At 39.0% G+C, this 22,152-nt stretch overlaps 1 protein-coding gene across 1 annotated transcript; it reads right to left on the minus strand.

Moving 5' to 3' along the window:
• Positions 1-678: 678 nt before the first annotated feature.
• Positions 679-21,591, minus strand: SLC30A5 (solute carrier family 30 member 5; the record flags this gene model as incomplete). Its single annotated transcript, XM_079548695.1, has 16 exons — positions 679-849; positions 1,385-1,513; positions 2,329-2,555; positions 3,946-4,171; positions 6,641-6,770; positions 7,449-7,606; positions 9,172-9,380; positions 9,735-10,023; positions 11,363-11,533; positions 13,827-13,903; positions 15,122-15,209; positions 17,097-17,184; positions 18,531-18,616; positions 19,574-19,640; positions 21,205-21,327; positions 21,518-21,591. The coding sequence occupies 16 exons, from the start codon at positions 21,589-21,591 to the stop codon at positions 679-681; spliced, it is 2,313 nt and encodes a 770-aa protein (XP_079404821.1).
• Positions 21,592-22,152: the final 561 nt, after the last annotated feature.

The raw sequence follows: 22,152 nt of genomic DNA on the forward strand, positions 1-22,152 counted from the left end.
CTGCATTTTTTTTCCAGTTTTTTACTGTTGATGTGGATTTATCCCCTTAAGAAATACTTTGATGTAAATTTAAAATGGTAATGTCTATTTGCTCTGATGCAGCTTATAAAGGTTATATACCAGTACTAGATGCAGAGACATAATACAAAAACTGTGTATTTATTATCTAACAAACTTTGCAAAAAACTCATTTTTGAGTTCAGCTTAATTTTTACTCCCCATAATAAATGTGTGAATATTTTTTATTCAGTTTTCAAACTACTTCTGGCAGAAAGAAAAATACTGTACAGTTTATTTTGTTTGTAGCTCAATATAAACTACTTCAATTTCTTACTGCTAAAATAAATTCATAAACATGATGTCCCATACTTAAGAGAACACATGGAATACATATAAATGTTCATCCACCAGTGGTAAGATTTCTGTTTAATGAACACCACACAACGTACAGTACTTAGGATTTCCATTATTTTCACATATGCAGCAAATATTATAGTCCTTATTTCCTTTACAAAAGCATCTTGATTCAATCTTATTACAGATACAATGCTTAAAAAAAAATCAAGACTATAGTACATTTTTTTTCTGTACATGTATGTGCAATATCCCCAGACAAAAATAATACAGACGTGGAATCCTACAGATTTACCATCTTCCCTTTGGCTAACATAATTTTTGTCACATTATGTAAGTCCCATCTTTGTAATATTTCATGGATTCTAGATGTTGAGTCATTGCAAGTACATCCTGAAATCCTGTGCTGAGGCCGGACATGTGTTGAAAATAAGCTTCCTTCTCCACCTGAACAGTTAGGTTGTTCACTCCAGCATCTTTCAGAATTGCTGTAACCTGAATATAACATTAATATTACACTTCATAAGCATATCACAATAACTTGCTCAATTCTCACTCTGAAATACTGCAGATTAAAAAAATACTGTCATAAAGAATTTCAATTTTTTGGCAGAGTGAAGATAGCTTCATACAGTATGGCTCTGCAATTTCTGCAAATTCTCAGCACATCATATAAGGAAATAAGCAACCTTTGAAGGTGTTTTAGAAAAAAGCACCCGAGGTTGACAGATACTATGAAGTCAGTAGCAAACCCATGTTAGCATCTAGATTTGCCTGTTTCGAAACATGGAACCAACCTCCTCGTCCCTTTCTCACGGCAGATATAATTCCACTATCCATGTTTCCCTAAACTCTTTTTTTGTTTGTTTGTTTTGGGATAAGTTTTGGCAAACAACACTTCTGCAACAGCAGACCAGGGCACTTACAGCATTAGAGGCCAGCTCTGAAGCATTAAATAACAGCTTACAAAAACAGTGCAACAGAGTAAGAAATAATGTGAAAAAAAAACCTTAAAAACTTTGCACCTTACCTGCTGCACAATTCTCTGCTCCATCACATCTGATACCACTTGCACATGTATTGTACCTGCCACAACACTTGCAGAATGACACCAAAAATGAGGATCTCTGTAGGATATGACTCCATCTATTTTCTGAATCTGTAAAGAATTTACATTAGCGGTAATTATTTTCAAAAACACATCTTAAAATTGCACATGTGTATGCACACTGACAACAATTATTCCACAGAGAAACGAAGCTGCATTTCCAGCTAAGTCACAGAGAAATAGTGTAACACCTACAGGCTACCATTCTACTGTCAAATACTAGCTGTTACAAGCCAAAAGAAAACTGAGCACAGGGCAGTGTGAAAAGGGACGAGTTAAAAAACACAACTGTTGGAGTCTCAGTGACATCTATGGACAGACCAACTTTGTTCTGGGCTTTAAGTCACTTATAGGGCATCTGTTACATTGTTACCCAGGATAGGGAGCTATATAGTTACCACAGCTGTACATTCTTCAGAAACGTACTTCCATAATACATCATTTTTAGAAATTGATCTTTGCACTGGGCCTGCCGGGGATGTGGCAGCTGGTATGATATTCTGTTTTGGATTTGTAGCTAAAACAGTGTTGGTAACACGCTGGTGTTTTGGCTGTTGAACACAGGTTGTAGATTCTGGGCAACCTGCTCTACCTTTTGATCTAACAGCTGGCAATCCTGCCTGAGGCAGGGTTCTTGCAAGCAGGTGATCTCTGAGCTTCCTTCCAACTCAAGCCATTCTCTGATTCTACAGTTGTCAAGAGTTCCTCTTTTTCCAACTTTGATTCAATCCAGCAAGTCTGCTATGCGTGGACCAGAAACTGGGAAAAGAAACTGGGTCAGCAGGGACAGCTGACCCAAGTGGCCCAGAGAGATGCTGCTTACAGTACAACAGCATAAAAAAAATGGGATAGAAGGGAATTCTGACCTTTTCTAAAGCAGCGTGCAGATCTTTCTCCTGTTCTGGAGGTATCCTCAACAAAAGCACTTGACAGGCATCTTTCAGTAGTGGGATAACACTGAGAAAAATCAATGTAGCAATAAAAAGAGAGCAGAGGGGATCAGCTATCAGCCATCCAAACTGCTGAATAAATGTGGTAGACACTATAACACCCACGCTGCCAAGAGTGTCTGCTAACACGTGCAGAAACACACCTGAAAACAAAACACACTGAGTGATTAAGAGGAACACTTCTGCTTAAGATGTACATAGATGTTCATCAGCAACACATTCACTTCTATGACATTAGCCTTCCTCAGGCCACCTGCCTAATCTGCTGCAAAATGAAACAGAGCATTTCATTTACCTAGTATTTAATTAGAAATCAACGTAGGGAAGGAAAAGCATTTTCACTGTACATTACAACAATCTAGGCAGACATTTACAGATTAAGCCGCATACAAAAACAAAGTCTTATTTTGTTAGTGGGACTTGCATAATACCCATTCCCTTGAAAGGGATCAGTGCTTACTGATCTTCAAGGGAACAGGAAGAGATCACTGTGAATGCACTGGCCTGCTCATACTGACAGGTACTAACCTATCATTTGTTTTTCTGTAGGCTAACTCTGCTCAAAGTTTTGAGACAACTGTCTACATACTCTATGAATAACTCTTCATATTGCTTTAATGACTGGCATCATTCCCAGTGTAAACTCAGAGTATAGAAAAATTAATCTTTAATGATTTGTAAGACTAGTACTTACTAACTGCCAGGATTTAAAAGAATGCTGAACAGTTCTAGAGATGCAGAGACGTTATAATATAATGCCTGAAAACAGAAGAGTCAACTTAACTAATGATGGATGTCAACTAATCTATGAAACAGAAGAATTTAGCTAAAATGCTTATGCTCTAACAAGCTTACACACAAAGGTCATTCTTTTATAGACTTTTGTATAAGTGATGCAGTTGGTAAAGAACTGCTTTCTAACTGGTACGGAAGAAAAGTCTAACAAGTAGCTGTTCTAAAATTTTATATATATTGCCCTCCTCAGCTTCCAATTTTAGATTTGGAAAAGAAAATTTCCTCTTTACTACCTTATCTTCTGAATCCCAAATAGAAGCATATTGCTTCATATCCCAGACTGCTAGTCTACATTTGCTCTTCTGCTTCTTTATCCCTTCCCCTAGGGCTTTTACATCCAGCTGTAACATGATACCTAGAAGTATGGCAATAGCTTTACAAACTGAGATATTCTACTTGTATTTTGAGATGGAACTTAGAAATGATAACTGCATTTTTTTCAGTAAAGTTTATGATGACTAAGGTTATTAATGTTAACGAAGACCGCTTAATTCTTTGTATTGGTATCACCCACATCTCAGAAAGCCACGTGAAATAATAATTCAAGTTATGTTCTTTAAGTTAAACTTAGTTATGAATAAACACTTTGAGAAATAAATGTATACAGCGTTACTTGGTTGCCAGATTATTTCTGGAGAGAGATTTCAAGAAAGATACATAGCACTGGGGTTTAATCTGAAAAACATCACTCTGCTGTAGACCAGATACGTCATTTATGATTCAACAATCCATACTTGCCTCTCATGTTGGTATTCATGCCTCCTCCTGAAGACACATGGGAATGTCCATGGCTGTGCCCATGGTCATTGTGGGAATGGCCATGCCCATGGCTGTGGCCGTGTCCATGGTAAGAATGGCTGTGCTCATGTGAATGACAGCCTCCACGAGAAGCCCCGTGGGAGTGTGCATGGCTAAAGGCACAGATACCAACCAGGTTTACGATCAACCCTCCGACAGAGACTGGCTGTAAGAGGGAGAGAAGTGTTTGATGTCACTACATATCCCAACTCCAAATCCCACTCAACAACTGACACCAAAATGCAACACCCAATACGCACATACCATGAGAAGGTGGGTGGCACCTTAAGTTTCAAAGAGATTATTGTTCTTATTTACTTCCAGAAAGAGAAAGTGCTTTGACTACAGAATTTGACTGAATACTTTGTGTTGTTCTCATTCATTGGCAGGAAAAAAGGTGCATAAATCTATTTAAGACATGTATACACATCTAAAATTGTAGTTAACCAAGGACAACAACTACTGTTTTTTTGGTTGTGATTTTTCTATCTTTACCTACTCTTCTACTCTTCTCTTGAAAAACTTGTGATCTGCAATAGAGTAATTTCACATAATATACAAGTTAAGCAAATACTGCTCAGGGGCCAACAGGCCTTAAGTTAAGTCAGGCCTTAAATCCAGCAATGCACACATCTAATTTTACCTACACAAAAATCTTTGTTAACAAAATGGCTAGAAGAGAGCACAAATTCAAGTGTATCAGGGAGAATAACACAAATGAAAGTGTAAGAATGATAAATGGAGAATTAGACTCTCAGAATTCTATAATTTAAAAATTTGGTTTGAATAAAATAAATGATAAGAGTTTGGGATAAAGCAACGAAACCCTGAAAACTTAATGAGGGAGCCCCTGGAGAGGGCATGGAAAGTAGTGAGACACAGGCACTGTTATCTTAACTACTCAACAGCTTCATAATTACCTATGCCATAGCAGTACAATCATTATCATGTTACAAATCCTGACTAACTTCTGACATTTCTCAGAAAAAAATACAAAAGCTTTTTTGTAGTAATTGACATTGGTATATGCAATAGCAGAGCCAAGTTTTGTCCTGTACAGATTATTGTCTTAGTATCTTTTTTTTTTTTTTTCGGTTGAAAGACAACCATTTAAAAAGATCAGAGTTTTAAGATCTTTGAAAGAAATTGAGAACAACTCTAATAATTAAACTGTATTTAATTATATTGGTGGAGAATGTGGGCATAGCTGCTTTTTAGCTTTTAGAACGAATCTCTTTTTCTCTCTGCTCTTAGAGAGCTTCGTTAAGGAGCATTATCAGTAGTTCAGGTTTCTCTGCTGGAAAACCTGACCTTGAAAGACTAGGCTACTGCCCAAAACACCACATTAGGTCTCGAGAAACAAGTCCTGTGGCAACATGGCACCCCAGAAAGGACTGAGTCAGATAATGGGACTCATTTCAAAAATTCTCTTGTAAATACTTGGGCCAAAGATCATGGCATTGAGTGGATTTACCTATTCCCTATCATGCACCAGCCTCTGGTAAAATTGAACGATACAATGGGTTGTTAAAAATGATGCTAAAAGCACTGGGTGGCAGAACATTTAAGCACTGGGAGAAGCATTTGGCAGAAGCCACCTGGTTAGTCAATACCAGAGGATCTATCAATTGTGATGGTCCTAACCAATCCAGTTCCTTACATACCGTAGAGGGAGATAAAGTTGTACATGTAAAGAGCATGTTAGGAAAGGCAGTTTGGGTTCTTCCAGCTTCTGGAAAGGGCAAACCTCTCTGTGGTACTGTTTTTGCCCAGGGACCAGGATCCACTTGATGGGTAATGCAGAAAAATGGGGATGTTCAATATGTGCCACAAGGAAACATGATACCAGGGAGTGCAGTTAGTAATTCTATGTATATGTATATAGGCATGTGTGTGTAATGCATTTTAATCATTTTTTGTTTGTTTGTATATATGCATACATATATTTTAAGCATGATGAAACGATGTAGAATAAGGGGTGGAATGTCATGATTTTATGTTTTTTGAGGTTTCAGTATTCCACATCAAAACATTATGTAGTGTACGGGGCACTGAAGTGTTAATGCCCCAGTCCCAGGTACCTATCCCTGTACATTACAGCACTCACGGGATCTGGCCCTTCCGGGTGGGGGGCGCTGTCTTACTGCCTTGCAGTGGGTGCTGGAGGTGCTTTCCTAGCCGTTCCAAGCTTTTCAGGTTTGACTTGGCCACGGGAACTCTCTCTCCCATCTTGTCTGATTTATTAATCTCAATTTCAATTAAATTGTATTATATTGTGTTATCTTGTATTCTGGTATTATAGTAAAATAAGTTTTCCTCCATAGATTGTTGCCGCTGTTCTTTTCCTCCCTTCCTTCCTTCCCATTTTTTGTGGGGCTGGGGTGGGGGGAGAAGGGCAGAGGCCTGTTGCCCCCCTGTCACGGACGTAGATTGATCTGGTCAACTCCGTGACAACTATATAAATCCATATTCAGAATTACATGTGGTTTGGATTTTAAAATTGTAATTATCTATTGAAGAGACAAGACACAGTTCGGATCTCTTGAGCATGCAACTTCAGTCTCTCTTCTTTTTTTAAAGATCAGAATAAAAAAACAATTAACTGCAGAACAGCTTTCATATGTAACAAACTTACAGTTAGCATATTAGTATCTATGTCTGGAGGGTCTACCAGTCTGGCCACCGATTCCATGAAAACAAAGAAAGCAATTACCATCAGAAAGAGGCCATTAATAAAGCCAGAGAGAATTTCTACACGTCCGTACCTGAAAGACAATATCAGAATTTTTGAAAGCAATGAATGAGTATCCTGCACAAATTTCAAAGTTATAATATATTAAACTGTAACATATTTAATACAACTTAGATTCATTTTTTTCTTCCTTGGTCCAGTGAAATCATACCTTAATGTCTGGGCTACTTATTTTTTCCCATTAGGTGGCCTAGCTTGCAACTGTTCATAGATCAATAGCACAAAATTTTAATAACACAAGTATTTTTTAATATAGACTATACATGTAGGGCTTCAGACTCAACAACTTTTAATTACATTAGTGCATATGAAATCCCCACATGAACAGTGACTTTCAATATACTGTTAGACGATATACATACACGCTGTACATACGGTGAGAATGTTTCTGTGTAATATTTACAGTGAAAGTTTTATTTGCAGAGATTAATGCCAATCAGGTCTCACACACTTTTTAGCTGGGTAACAGTGAATGAACACGAATGGAATATGGTAACAGGCATGAACACAAATGGAATGGAGACAAGACACAGACACATGGATAGAGACAAGACACAGCAAAAGAACCAGAGAAGCACGCACAACTAAAAGCATCCTGAAGATATCTTTACAGTGCGACAGTTTGAAAATAAGCGAGTAGAATAATTTTCAGATAGTCTTTAATGGAGTTAATATACATTAATATACATACCCATAGGAAAATATGCGAGTTGCTTTCCATCTTGTCATCAGAGCTGCAAAAAGCCCCATCACTAATGCAGAACAATCAAAAAGCATGTGAAATCCATCAGATATAAGACCAAGGCTATTGGTCCATACTCCATAAAAAAGCTCCACAAAAGTGAAAGCCTGAAATGAAAAGGAGTTTAAGTTTTTCCTGGAAGATTAAATTGTAATTTAATGCCTTGGCAGTTAGCAGGAAAACCTTTTCATGGTATGTTTCCCAGCTTTCAAAAGGTATTATTCAAAGTATTTCCAGACCATTTTCTTTCTCCAAGGGAACCAACCCTTCCAAAAGCCACAGATGAATGAATAAATAAATAAATCCAAGTTCTTACTTACAATTTTAAATTACCATTATGAAAACAAAAATGTATGCACTGTCATTAAACACTGTAACTACTTTAATCTTGCCTATCATGAACATCAAAATCAACGCTGTTTATCCATGTTTTGCACAGACTACCTCAAAAAAATGTCAAATGAACAAAACAGGTCTAACAATTGCAGTTAAATGGACAACTCATGGCAGTCACTTACAGAATTATTTCCAAGAGCCAATGTAAACAATTAAAAAAAAATTAAAAAGATTCAATTGAACTAGAAAAAAAAAATAGTTTTCCCTAACTCTGTCTAAATTCAAGGGAGCACTTTTTAACTGTATTGGTGGCTAAGCACTGGCACAAGATGCCCAGAGGCTGTACAGTCTCCTTCTTGGAGATCTTCAAAATCTGCTCGGACACAGACCTGGGCACGCTGCTCTGGATGTCCCTCCTTGAGAAGCATTTGGACTGGATGGACCCAGAAGTCCTTTTCTACCTCAGCCATTCTGGGATTCTGTGATCCTGGCCCATACATCTACAAACACCTGCTTCACAAGTTATAAACAGCTAAAGAAGTAGTTGCTCTTCATGTCACACTAGCCAAAGCTCCTTATGTAAAGAATATAGTAGGAGCATGAGAGTGGCTGAAATAAGTAACCATTTACATATTCCAGTAATCAACCAATTCAACTGCTACCAGTTCTCCTACAGATTCCAAAACAGAAGAATTTAAAAAATCAACAAAAAGCCTTCTCTGATTAGCTGACTGTTTCAATATCAGAAGTTAGTGTTCAGAAGGACATACTTATCATTTATTATTCTTTATTAACTGGTCTGCCTGTATACTTCTCTCACCTTTCAAATTTCATAATGCAATTCCTTAAAAGTTTTAATGGATGCTTCATTTTTTTACCCCCTATTTTCTCACAAAACTGGCAGAGATCTTTGCAAATATTATCAGTCTTGCTTACTGCCTAACCCTTCCCTCTTCAAGATAGGGGAGCTAGAAATAAAAAATATTAAAAACTGTCTACTCCAAAATTACATTACTCAATCTGACTTATTTTTTTGCCATCCCTGGGTATGAAGGCCTCATTAATTTCATCTTATCTGTTGGTAATATTGACATATCTCAGTTTTGAAGAGGACCCTACTATTCTTACACATATTTACTTGCTGGTGAACCAGTCACACACAAAATCAGTGCTCCACTGTGATAACAAATCATTGTAACTTGCCATTAGAATCTTCTCTTTGAAGATTCTAAAACCCCTTAAAAACAAAACAACCAATCAATCAATCACAGGAATCATTTAAAGAATAACCCTTCATACCGTATAACTGAGTTGAAAAAAACACAAGCAGACTTACCAGATTTAGGCACAAGAAATAGAAGATCTGCCTAGAATCATACTCCTCAAGGATCTGTTTCAATGACTCTTTAATAAAACGTGGCAATGACTGAGAACTCTGCTGTATTGCATCACCCATGAAGTTATATAGAGGAGTGCCTTCAGGAGAATAGCCAATAAGGGTGCCTTTCTGCCCCTTCCTGGAGGGGGAGGACAAGATATTGGCCGCTGCAAGGAAAATATTAAAGTTTTTATTTTTATAAAATAGCTGTGAAGCTTATAAACCATTTGTTATATCATAGACATAGATAACATGAAATTACAAGGCAGTAAACTGATTGTCAGCTTCATCCACTACATTTCATTACTAAGTAAGATTAGATTAATTACTTCTTTGACAGTTACACTCCACTGTTTTTTTGTTTTGTTTTGTACAGTAAGAGGGTGCAAATTTGCATGCTCATTTTATCCAAAAGAATCCACGCAAACTCATTCAAAAGCATTTTGTGTACTGCTATTTTCCCACTGGCTTCCAAGTAACATGGATAACAAATTTTTTCAAAGAGAAATATGAATACGTACATAAAATGAAGAAAACAGCACTCACTACCACTCCTCCAGAAAGAACGTGTTCTGTGCTCTCATGGTGTGCTGGTTTGTTCATAGCTCGAAGCTGGTCTGTTATTGGATGTGTCCAGAAATTGCCAAAAAGCAGTGCACTAACAAATATAAGAAAGGATCCATATCGAGCACATTTGGAAGATTCCATCTTGACAGAGCATATGGACTCCACATAGAAATCCAAAATCACAACAAAAAAGATGACTGTTATGAAAGGCATGATGAGAGAAGACCAAGACTCGACTTTGCTCTGCAACAACAGAAAAAAACCCACATTTCAAACAAGATTATTCACCATTATACCACTTTCATCCAGTCCATTTTCATTAAAAATCCTTTTAGCAATCCATCAGTACTTTTGTATTTCAAATTGATCATATAAAACCGTAAAACCAAAAATCATACAAAACATTCAAGCTATAGAAAGACAAACGTAGGTAATTAGCATTCCTGTATCTTATTTAAAGCATTCCTATACTTAAAGACAATGCTGTGTGAAATACTGTGCTTGCATCATTCTATTATCCCTAATCAGGAGGGCACAATGAATGTATCTGTCAAACTACAATATATACTACTTGGTGGGGGGAAGGGAAGAGGGGGGAAAATTTATATTAATTATTCCTTGCACAATGTTAGTAAAAGAACCCAGGCTGTCTCTGAAGCTAAAAATATAAAATAATGTTATCACATAAAAAAAGAAAGAAAGTTCAACATCTTTATCACTGTTCAACATCTTTATCAGTGACATAGATGATAGCATTGAGTGCACCCTCAGCAAGTCTGCAGACAACACCAAGCTGAGCAGTGCAGTCGATACACTGGAGGGAAGGGAAGCCATTCAGAGGGACCTGGACAGGGTGGGGAAGTGGGCCCATGAAAACATGATGAGGTTCAACAAGGCCAAATGTAGAATGCTGCACTTGGGCTGGGGCAATGCCAGGTATTTGTACAAACTGGGGGAAGATCTACTTGAGCAGTCTGAGGGACTTGGGCTTGTTCAGCATGGAGAAGAGAAGGTTCTGGGGAGACCTCACTGTGGCCTTCCAGTATTTCAAGGGAGCATATGAACAGGAGAGGGAATGGCTGTTTCCCACTATCAATGTGGGTTGACAGTGATAGGACAAGGGGAAATAGTTTTAAAGTGAGACAGGGGAGGTTTAGGTTAGATATTAGGAAGGAGTTTTTCACTCAGGAGGATGGTGACACACTGGAACAGGTTGCCCAAGGAGGCTGTGGATGCCCCATCCCTGGAGGCATTCAAGGCCAGGCTGGATGTGGCTCTGGGCAGCCTGGTCTGGTGGTTGGTGACCCTGCACATAGCAGGAGGTTGAAACTAGATGATCATTGTGGTCCTTTTAAACCCAGGCCATTCTATGATCCTATGAAGTTAGCACACGAGTATTTACGTTAAGATGCAGAGGAACCATTTCATACAGAGCTCTCTCTCTCTCATAAAAAAAAAAAAAAAAGAGGACGACTTTGATGGTTGTATATCTTTCATTTAAAACATTCTTAAGTTGCATTTCATAAGAAAAAGAATTACAAAAAATGATCTATTTTTTTCTAACTTGTGCTTCCTATCTTACCTCTGTTGTCAGAGAGAGGACAATGACCCATGGGCACAACAGAAGTACAGACACAAGGTGAGATAAAGCTTGAAGACGTTTGGCTCCACCTATATCGACAGAAAGCTTTCGAGAAGCCATGTGAAAACCAACCTTACAACACAACGCCAGTACCAGAAGCAGTACTCCTCCCTGGAAACAAAGAGAGATCCTGTCAATACCTCTCATGAGCCTAATACATTACAACAAAGAAAGTCATTTTCTTTCCTTATCAACAGAGAGCAAAGACAGCATATTTCATCTAATTCATGGATTTCCAACCTTTTGGCTACCCTTTGTCACATTAAGTGAAGAGGAATTGTCTTGGGCTGCATGCAAAATATGTAGGTTGCTACAAAATTAATGCCTCCCATTTATTTCTATGGAAACTGCAACAGACCCAGAGAGAACAATGACACTGTTTGATAGAGCAAATTTTCACCTACAGTACACTATTTTTCAACACAGTCACCATTATTAGCTATGCATTTTCACCAGTGATGAAAAGGCTTTCATCAGTACAGCCTGCACTGAAAATTTGTACCAGTGGAGGTGACCGACTCACTGCTGCCACTGCTGAAATGCACCACACTCTGCATTACTGTACTTATCCACTATTTGGTTTAGCAAGCTTCAGTGAATGTCAATGGGTGTCATTTAATTCCATGTGAAGGAATTCAATGACACAGCTTTGTTCCACATGTACATGTCTGATGTCATTTTGCCAAACTGCTCCTCTGCTGCCATTTGTCACACGGCAACAAAATGCAACAGAATACTGGTGGGAAAGTTCAACTTCCACTGCCATATCAACAGCACCTACCACTGGTGTTGTGGGCCAAAATAATAAAATAGGAGGCATTACTTTCAGAGCAGCCCTTATAAAATGTATCATCTAGTAAGTAACAAAACTTACTTTAGTCTTTAATCTTTTTTGTTAAAGAGAGAGCAACAAAATCACAGAAGTAGTGGAGTATCTGAGTTGTTTTTGTGCAAATAATGCATCACCCTGGTTCAATGGCAGTGGCTGCAATTCTTAGTGAGGACTCCAGGTTTGCATCACAGATTTTTGATGAAATTTTACTCTTCATCTTTGGTAAGAGCAGTTCACAAATGTGCATACTGCCAAAAAGCAATGAATGACACATTACTGGCTGGGGAAGGGTATTTCTCTCTGTTAAGAGAATGCTTATAAGAGTCTAGTAAAGAGACAAGACTAAATTTTTGAGTCGAATATCTGACTGCAACTCTTACATTCCATATGAAAATTCACAGGTAATGTATTTATGTCAACTGAAAATGGGCGTTGCAAATACACCAAAAATTGATATTTTTTCCGCAATCCTGAGATCTATTCTCAATTTTTATTTTTTTTTAAATCAAAATGGAGAGCAAGGACAACTATTTTTTGCTGTTCACAGGACCGTGTTTAGTCAGTGCATCACAATGCATGCTGGGCTGAGCTGCGCATTACTTGTGGGATGTAGGCTGGACAAGCTTGCTCTAATTGTTATTCTAGTTAAAGCAATAATGCAACATATATGATTATGTACTATGTATTCATAACAACTTCCACTATAAAAAGAAAAGCATTGAAAGCAGATGCTCTCAAAGGAGTCATGTCACTTCAGCTTTGTTCTAATACTTCCACAACCTTTTCATTCTCTTAATTGCATTGTAACATATTTCTTCACAATATTTCAAGACTCTTCTATTCACAAATCGTAAGATACTCCACACACAACATCTTAGAACATAGTTCAGTTTTGCAGTTAACCAGCCTCCCAGACATCAAAGTTATTCTGACATTAAACTTTCTCAACTGTTCTAGATTTTTTTCATCTATCTTATTTATCAGTGCACCAAATTTAGCAACAAAACCAAGCTAATAGTACAACTCGCTCAGCCTAGTCAAACCTGTAACAATAAATAATAAGTAAATAATACTTAAAAATAAATAGTAAAAATAGTAAATAAACAGTAAATGATAACAAACATAATAAGAAGTATCAGAACTAGTGTCTTCAAATTCAAGTGTCTAAAGAAGAACACTCGGAAGAATAAATCAGAAACAAAACAGACTGGAAGAGTGAGTAAAAAGTATCCTGTATGCAATGCATTACAAAATCCAAAACGCTGATTAAATGGAGTGCCTTGTGATAATTTTAATGGGACTTTTCAACATATGTGTTAAGGAAAGTCCTTATCAGCTATACAAGTACACTGCAGAGATTGGCTTGCTCTACATTCTTGTTCACTCCCTGGGTGGGCTCAGATGAAATCAATCTTACCTTAGTGAAGATGCAAAATCTATAGAGCTGATTTAGTTCTGGTTTACGACTGCAGTGTTGATCTCTCTTTTTTTAATTTGAATTCTGAGCAGCAGAAATTTTTTCCTACAAACTCAAATAGATATTAACGTACTAAAACATATTAAGTTATTTACCTTGTGATCAGCAACACCCAGGAAAGCAATGACTGTATACAGAACATGTGTAAGAGCACTGTCGTGATGTCCCTCAGCTAAATAAAATTAAGGAAGTGTTTCTTTTTTTCTTTTTAATGCGAAAGACATATGGAGGTAGTAAAAGATCACTGAAACCAAAAGTAATCAAACTGAACATTACAAATTCCAAAGATCCTCAAAATTCAGGAAAGATGAAAACGTTTTCCACAGAAAGTAGTTATAAATATTTTAAAACACAAGAACACAGACACTGTTAAATACTGCATAGCAGTCATAAAATAGAGCTTACATCAATCTTGGCAACTAGACTTAGAAAAATATTCAGTAGTAAAGAAATTTAGTAAAAGCACCAAAACAGTGATGTGTCTAGAATATGACTTGTACTTTTTTTTTTTTCAGTTTATAAACATTTAAACTTTAGAAAACTAAGAGCAATTGACAAGCAAATCCAGCAAATATTCCACTAGTCTTAGCCTTTAACTACTTCTAAAGAGCACTTGAACAATGAATTTACTTAAAATTTGATTGACTGATCAGTACTATTTCTGAATACATCACTGGCATTCTCAATTCCATGTTTTCACCTTTCCTCAAAAAAGTTTACTTTCACCTTGTTATCATCTATATGACTGTGTTGTTACTTTCCATCCTTAGACACCTTTTTCCAGCACACTTTACAGTGATGAGAAGACCTGCTGGAAACTTACATTAAAATCATATCCGATCTACTCAGCGGCTTTGGAAACATGTTAGTAAGCTTCCACATGCAGTTTAAACTTCACCATTTCTGAAAGGACTGCAAGCTACTTCACATCATTTTTAAGGATAGAAATGGACTGATACTTCTACTGTATTTACAAAGCATAAAAACAGCTTTTCTGGTTATACAAGAAAGACTGCCAGCTGGGCTGCCAACCATATACTGCACACAGTTGGGCTACAGCCATTACGCACACAATTCCCAGAAAATGAAAGCTAATCTAAAAGATGTGTAACAATCCACAGTAGTCTGGTATGTGCAAATGGGAAGGTGGCCATTAGTTACCGCTGAATTTAGAGCACAGCTACAGATGTTAACAACAAAGCAAGCAATGGGATTAGTTTGATGACAAATACCAGCATCTATACGGAATGTAAAATTTTATGCTACAGTATTCTCATAAACTAAGACTTCTATCAAGAAAAACATAAATACTTGCAATATAGTTAATTCAACTTAATCTACTCTCCCTATTCCATTAGTAATGAACACTTGTGCTAAGCCAGAAGGATACGATGTTCTGCTATTTTAGCCATGAGGTCATCATTATCAAAAAGCAGTAAGCAGATGACAGCGATGATGAAAAACGCTGCACCTCTTGTCTGGAGAAAAAAGAATAATAAATGTATTACAACATCCTGCAACAATCTGACTTCAAAAATTTGAGGAGATTCCTCCTTCCACCCTCATGCAAGTATACTTTAGTTCAATTATAAAAGTATGAGAAAAAAACACTTTTGGAGAAAGCTGACATTGGCAATATAATTTCTTATTTATTCCAGTTTTCAGATTTGCTGTATAACTCAGGATAAATCATGACTGTTACAAGCAAGAAGACTGAATCTTGAAAACTTCAAACTTTCTTTCTTAACAGTCTAGCTCGCCCAGACAGAATGTACACCTACTTAAGTCTGATGACTTAATACTTTGTAGTATCAAGAAGTCATAAACAAGATCTACTGGACAGACTGTAGAATTTTGTCTTATGAGAAGCAAAAGCTACAGCCCTGTGCAAAGGCCCTAAGAAAGTAGAGCTCTGCAAGTGCTTATATGAGGTAGGGACAAAAGTAATCATGAACTTCTTTACTGCAAGAGTGATGGTGCATTGGAACAGGCTGCCCAGGGGGGTTGTGGGTCTCCTTCTCTGGAGATACTCAAGACACATCTGAATGATTACATGTGCAACCTACTGTGGGGAACTTGCTCTAGCGAAGGGTTGGACTTGATTATTCTCTAGAGGTCCATTCCAATCCCTACAGTTCTGTGATTAAAAAAAAAAAAATCCCAGTTGTCTGAGCTTTCACTACCCTGACTTTTAAAACTGCAGTTTTAATATCCATCATCTTGACAAAACCCTGAGATCTACAACTAAAAACAGTTATTACAATTCATCCTCTGAAGTCAAACACAGCTATATCACATTGCTGTTTTGGAAAACCAAGTGACTTCCTTTTCTCACAGTTCACTCCATAAAGCTGAAACATTCAGAGGATGAGGTTATCAATCCTTTTTTTCTACCTTCTTAGATGTGCACCTTAACCAGGTGTGATCTAAGAACTTTTCTGAAGCTCTACATCTACTGCTAGAGTCAGTGGTTAGAAAAAGATTTTTTCTCCTAGATGAACAGTTTCATGCTGAATGCCCTAAACAATGTCATTTGAAGGGGATGGGGAGTGAGGCATCGAAGTAGTTACTTGGGCTGTTTATACTGCTGTAAGTAGAAATGATTAAAGGGTTCCAACAGAAGTTACAAGACAAATTGTGAAATTCTCAGTCTGAGGCAGCACTGAAACCAGCCATTCTCTTATACAGCAAAAACTCCATCCTCAGGTATACAGCACCATAAATAATATTCTTCCACTCATCACTGTTTTTGAATTCAGGTGGCCAAGGCTGCTAGGCATTGAGATCAGGTCACTTCATTTAGGGCTGGGCACGATTAGAGAATACACTGTGAAACTGCAAGCAATGAAACTCAGACAAAAGATGTCTTAAATGTAGATCTCCGATTAATGGCCAAAAACTCAGTACATAGGGGCTCATACAGAAACAAAAGCACTCAAAACTTTTTGTCAGAAAAATAAACCATATGAAAAGCTACGAATGTTGAATAGGTCAGGCAGGCATCTAAAAGCTGTGATGCTGACTTCAGTGCCTGAAGGCTAGGACTACTATATACATAAATGTCCTTGATCCCTTTACAAAGAATGCTGCAACGCAAAAATCATTTTCAACATTCTCTTTCACACTCAAAAAATGTTCTCAGACTGCTGTCATGGATCTCAAGCAGCCTCACCCACTGCTTCCCCGAGTTTCGTATTTCTTACTTCAGGCTGTATACTTCAAATTTTACCACTAACAAAACTGAAAAAAACCCACGCAGTTATGATGAAAACAGGTCTAGAACTCTGTATGTTCTGAGTAAATTGATAATTCATAGCATGTAAGTATTTTTTATATCTGGCAAAAAAGTCACCATGTTGAAATACCTTTGCTGGTCCTCCACCTGAGCTTGTGAACAAGACGCTAAGGAGAGACAGAACAACCACATCACTGTGTTCAAACAGCAACAGCGTTCTATTAAAAAGAAAGTTAAATAAACACTTTAGTCCATTTAGGAGGAGTTTGCTTCATGAGCATGACATATTTCACCTAAATTTCAGCAGCAAAGGTGAAAGATTCATCCTGCTACCTTAACAGCAAGCTTAAACAACTCAAAAGCTGCATATCTATTTGCCTTCACCAGCGAAGTATCTAACATCTGACAGCTAAACATATCACAAAACAACTTCCAGAGTCAAGTAACAGATCAAAATTTGTCATTTACTGATTAAACTGTCATTTCCTTCAAGTAGTACAAGAAGATATTCACTTGCTCAGGATGGAAATATTACTCCCAGTACAATATCTCCTCCAAAACTAAGTTTCTGGTTTCTGGCTTCCAGAAAGAGGTCCTGCTCTGTTGTGTGACATCCTATTTACTGAAGTGATGATCATTCAATAGCTAATGCAAATCAGAACCTCTTTACTTCTGACTTGCACACTACCTCCTTCAGGTAGCAAAGGCTGACTAACAAGCTGCGACAGCTTTCCAGGGCAGAACACAAGAAAGCCATCAGGGTGAAATCTACCAAACTTCTCTGCTGTTCTTTGCTCAACAATACAACCCACTAGAGACCATGTTACTGATTCTTCTTGGGAAGACAGAGCATTCAGAAAACCATCACAGTATCTCTTAAAGAAACCCTATTTTTCTTAGGTACCCTTTCTGATGTTTATACAATAAAGCTTCAAATTCATAAAATTTAAAACTTCAGGCTTTACATTCCCTCTAAGTGAAGGTGTTTTTCTAAGTTCTTAATCATTGTTTTTGTCAGTTTTTTTATTGCTACTTATTCCTACATGCTAACAAACAGCATAAGTGATTTCACTTGGAAGACATATACTAATGCTACCCAATTCCAATACAGCAGAGGCACAGAATGAGACTAAAACACTGTCCATAAACAAATGGGTAAAGGAATTCTAGTCACCCAGCAGAGCAATGCAAATTACTGTCACTAGCGGTCAAGCTGTGGATTTCAAACAGTTATATACACTAATGAGTTTACGAGTGAGAAGAGGATAAAAATGAAAATCACGGTCAGCGTTCCAACCTGTATCACTCTCACCAGCAGTTTCAGCACTATCAAGAATTTCAATGGCACCTTGTCCAACAGTGAAGAAAGGAAATTAAAAGATGTACGGAAAATTGCCAATGGTTTTTCCCAAGCAACACAGACTCAGAGAAAAAAGTGTGAAGGTTCACTTAAGATTTCAAAAAATAAGCCATGGTCTGACAGACATAAGTGAAAAACAAACGCAAAGATCACAGAAACAAGTTCAAAAAGATAAAACATAATTTACTGTAAATGGATATTTACCTGAGTGGTCCGCAAAGAGTTAGGCCAAAAAACCATAAGAGTGAAATGATACACCCCACAACAGCATGCTTCAAAATTTTGATCCACTACAAAAAGAAAGGTATTTTATTATTATTTTCTCCACAGTTTCAGAAGAAACAAATCAACACTAACATCTGTTTAGTACAATAGCTATAGAAATGGACAGGAAAACATATGCTCTGCAAGTTCTGCAAAATTTAGAGTATAATTATTTTCTTCTTACCTAATTTGTCAGGCAGCTTAGTTTTTTTTGCACAATTATGAGGCAGATTTTTTGAAAATTTATTTTCTGACAGAGAACTAGATTCTCTGATACAATCTTCAAGAGAATTTTTTAAAAACCCTTTTACATTGATGCTGAAAAAATCCCGGACTATCTACAAAATAGCACTTTGACAGGTTATCTACTGTGCATGATAAACACGTATAGCACCAGATAAAATATCAAGATAAAAGATTGAAATCTTAATTCTACACACGTTTCCTGATGGATTAAATTCTTGTGAATATAGAACAAGTGGAAAAAAAAAAGTTATTTCTTACAAATTAGGAAGTTGCAAATTGAGCTCTGCTCTGAATTCTGCGGATACTGGGAACACAGTGTAGCTCAGAGCAGCTAGACTGGCTCCCCATTACAACATATACATCGTGCAAAGAGCACTGATGGGGCAGGGGCACACAACTAGAGCACTTTTGACCCTGACAGTCTGGAAATTGCTGTTTAGAACTGCTGAAGGCAGCTGTGTAAACCGCTTTTAAAAATCTGGTCCACAAAGCAGGTGCCCAGATGGAGCTGAAGAGCAGATTTTTCACCATACTTTCTGCAGGAGCTGACAAAAGCTAAAAATGTGTATTGTGTTTTACAGTGCAGTAGATACTAAGTTAGTTGAACGCTTCTAGAAACTGCAATGGCATCTGCAAAGTGGAGTAACCTTTGTTCCTCTTTCTAGGTGATTTCTGTTAACAGCCACGTTGTCGAGAACCTCTACAAAAATGTGAGTTACTACTGCATGTCAACTCACCTGACGCTTGGTAACCACTTTTCCAGAAGAAAATGGTTTTTGAAATAAAACCATAAAAAATGCAGACCTGTTAAAAGGAGAAAGTTTTCTCTATTAATATATTAGCAGTGAGCTTTTTATTCAGATCAGTACTAAATAATTACGTGTTTCCTCACATCAGGACTACTTCACAAGTTTCCTTTATATTCTTCACTATAACGCCACATTTGCACATTGCATTTTCCCTGATGCATTATTTGTGTCAAATACCTGTAAAAAACTTGATGGCGAGTGGACTTTGTTTCCAGTCAGTTTTACATATAACCTGACAAAGTCCTGAACTGGAAGGGAGCCACAAGAGTTATCGAATCCAACTACCTGTTCCACTTATGATCACCTAAAATTCAAACCCTGCATCAGGTAACACTGTCCTTGCTCCAGCCTCTCAGGGCTGTGACCACTGTCCTGCACAGCCTGTTCTGGTGTCCAACTATCCCATGAAGAGCCTTTTCCAAACCCCCAGCTGCCCTCCCCTGGCACAGCTCCATGCCGTTCCCTCAGGCCCTGTCGCTGTCACACAGAGCAGAGCTCAGCACTGCCCTTCGCTCCTGAGGAGTTGCAGCCGCCATCAGGCCTTCCCTCAGCTCCTCTGCTCTGCGCTGAGCACACCCAAGGACCTCAGCCACCCCTCTAGACCATTCTCTTTGCAGACCTCCTTTGGATGCTCTCTAATAGTTTTATATCCTTCTTATATCGTGCCACCCAAAACTACATGCAGTGCTGGGGGGTGAGGCAACACGAGTGCAGTGCAAAATGGGACAGGCCCTCCTCTTGACCTGTTATCAGTGCTCTACTTGAAGAAGTATACCTGTGGCTTACAAAAATCAAAATAACTGATCTCAAAGAAATTTTTAGTAGAAATTTTACTACAATATTACCAACAGATCTTCTTTAGGAAGATACATGCCCAAAGGCTGCCTTACATATGGAATGCTGAATACAAAGTTGTGTTAGAAATTAGTATTTCTTCCTCAAATGTGATCAAGAGCAAGTGATGGAGAAAAAAGATGATGGTGTTTGGGAACACTCTATTGAGAAGCCTAGAAATGTAAATAAATTGAAATAAAAGGGAAAAAATGAGGTTCCAAATGCTCCAGTGCTGCCAAGTTTATTACAGAAATGCTCTTCCATATCATAACAGCTGAACATAAAATGGGATCGTGCAGAGCACATCCTAACCAAGGTTGATTCTACATATTTGCTATCAGTTTCTACACTTCAGTTCTCAGTCAGGTAAGAACATCAGTTTAAACTCGTAAGAATTACAAGAATACAGGTTTTAACAAAAAGAACTAGTCTTCCACGCTCTAAAAGAGCTCAGACACATCTGAGTTTTGTGTACTCAGTACTGTCACAGTACCATCAATTCCAAGGTAGGAAACATTCTGCAATTTCTAAAATTACTCTGAGCACAGAAGAGGCAGAACAACACTGCTACAATCACAGCATTTCCTGGTTCCACTGCAGTGTCTTTTCCTCCGTGACCGACCTACATCAGTAAAGTGGAGGCATCATCTTGACACCAACACAGAACTCGGCGGCCAACGCGTGCAGTGCTGCAGCAGACAAGGCTTCACCTGTGGCGCACTCACCCCAGCTTCACTATGAAAATAAACTGTACAAGATGCACCGCTTTCAGAAGATCGTAGGATTCAAAGAGGCCCACCGCTTTCAGAAACTTGGCGAAGCACAGCAGCACAACATACCGAGTTAACCTGTAAAAGCGGAGCAAATCGGCATTCGGGGCAACCAGGCACCGCCTTCGTCACCCACTCGCCGCCCCCTCATAGCCTCGCCAAGAGGAGGCCCCGGTTCCCAACACCCAGCGGCAGCAGGGACGGAGGCAGCCGGCGCGGGGCGCACCGCGGCCCCCTCTCCCGGCGCAGCGCCCGCCCCAACCGTTACCGAGCGCTGGGCACGTCCACCGGCCCCAGCACGCCGCCGCCGGCCAGGGCCTGGCTGCTGTACTTTTCCTCCATACCGCGGCGAAGGAAGGGGCGCGCGGAAAGAGGCCCTCGGCCGGACGCGCGCTCAGGGGCGGCCTCCGCCGCGCCACGGAGCCCTCATCCTCAGCGGGCGCCGAGGCCGCCCCAAACCAGGCCGCGCACCGACGCGCACGCGCACGGCGCAGGCGTCGCGGCGGTACGGGTGGCCACGTCCGCAGCCGTGGGAACCGCTCACCGCTGCGCGGCGGGGGGCGCGCGTGGGACGGCGTAGAGGGCGGGGAGGGGAGCTACGGCGCGTTCCCCCCCGCTCCCCGCCCGGACAATGGCGCCGCCCGGCAGCGCGTCACCGCCGCTCTCCGCGCCCCGCTGTCGCCGCGAGGTGGCGCGCTGCCACCTCAGGAGGCTCCCTGAAGAAGCTAATACTGCTGTTTGGGTAAAGTGCCTCCGCCAATGTCAGCAGCATGGGAAATAATCAGGAGTTGGGAGCCATGGCACAAGCAAAAAACTGACCTAGTTGCTGTCAAGGAAAAAATGGAATGAAATTGCACAACTGGAGCGCAGTGATCAAGAGCTACCAGCTTTTTAGAAGAGATA

The sequence above is a fragment of the Tetrao urogallus genome, assembly GCF_951394365.1.
Source record: "Tetrao urogallus genome assembly, chromosome: Z".
Taxonomy (NCBI): domain Eukaryota; kingdom Metazoa; phylum Chordata; class Aves; order Galliformes; family Phasianidae; genus Tetrao; species Tetrao urogallus.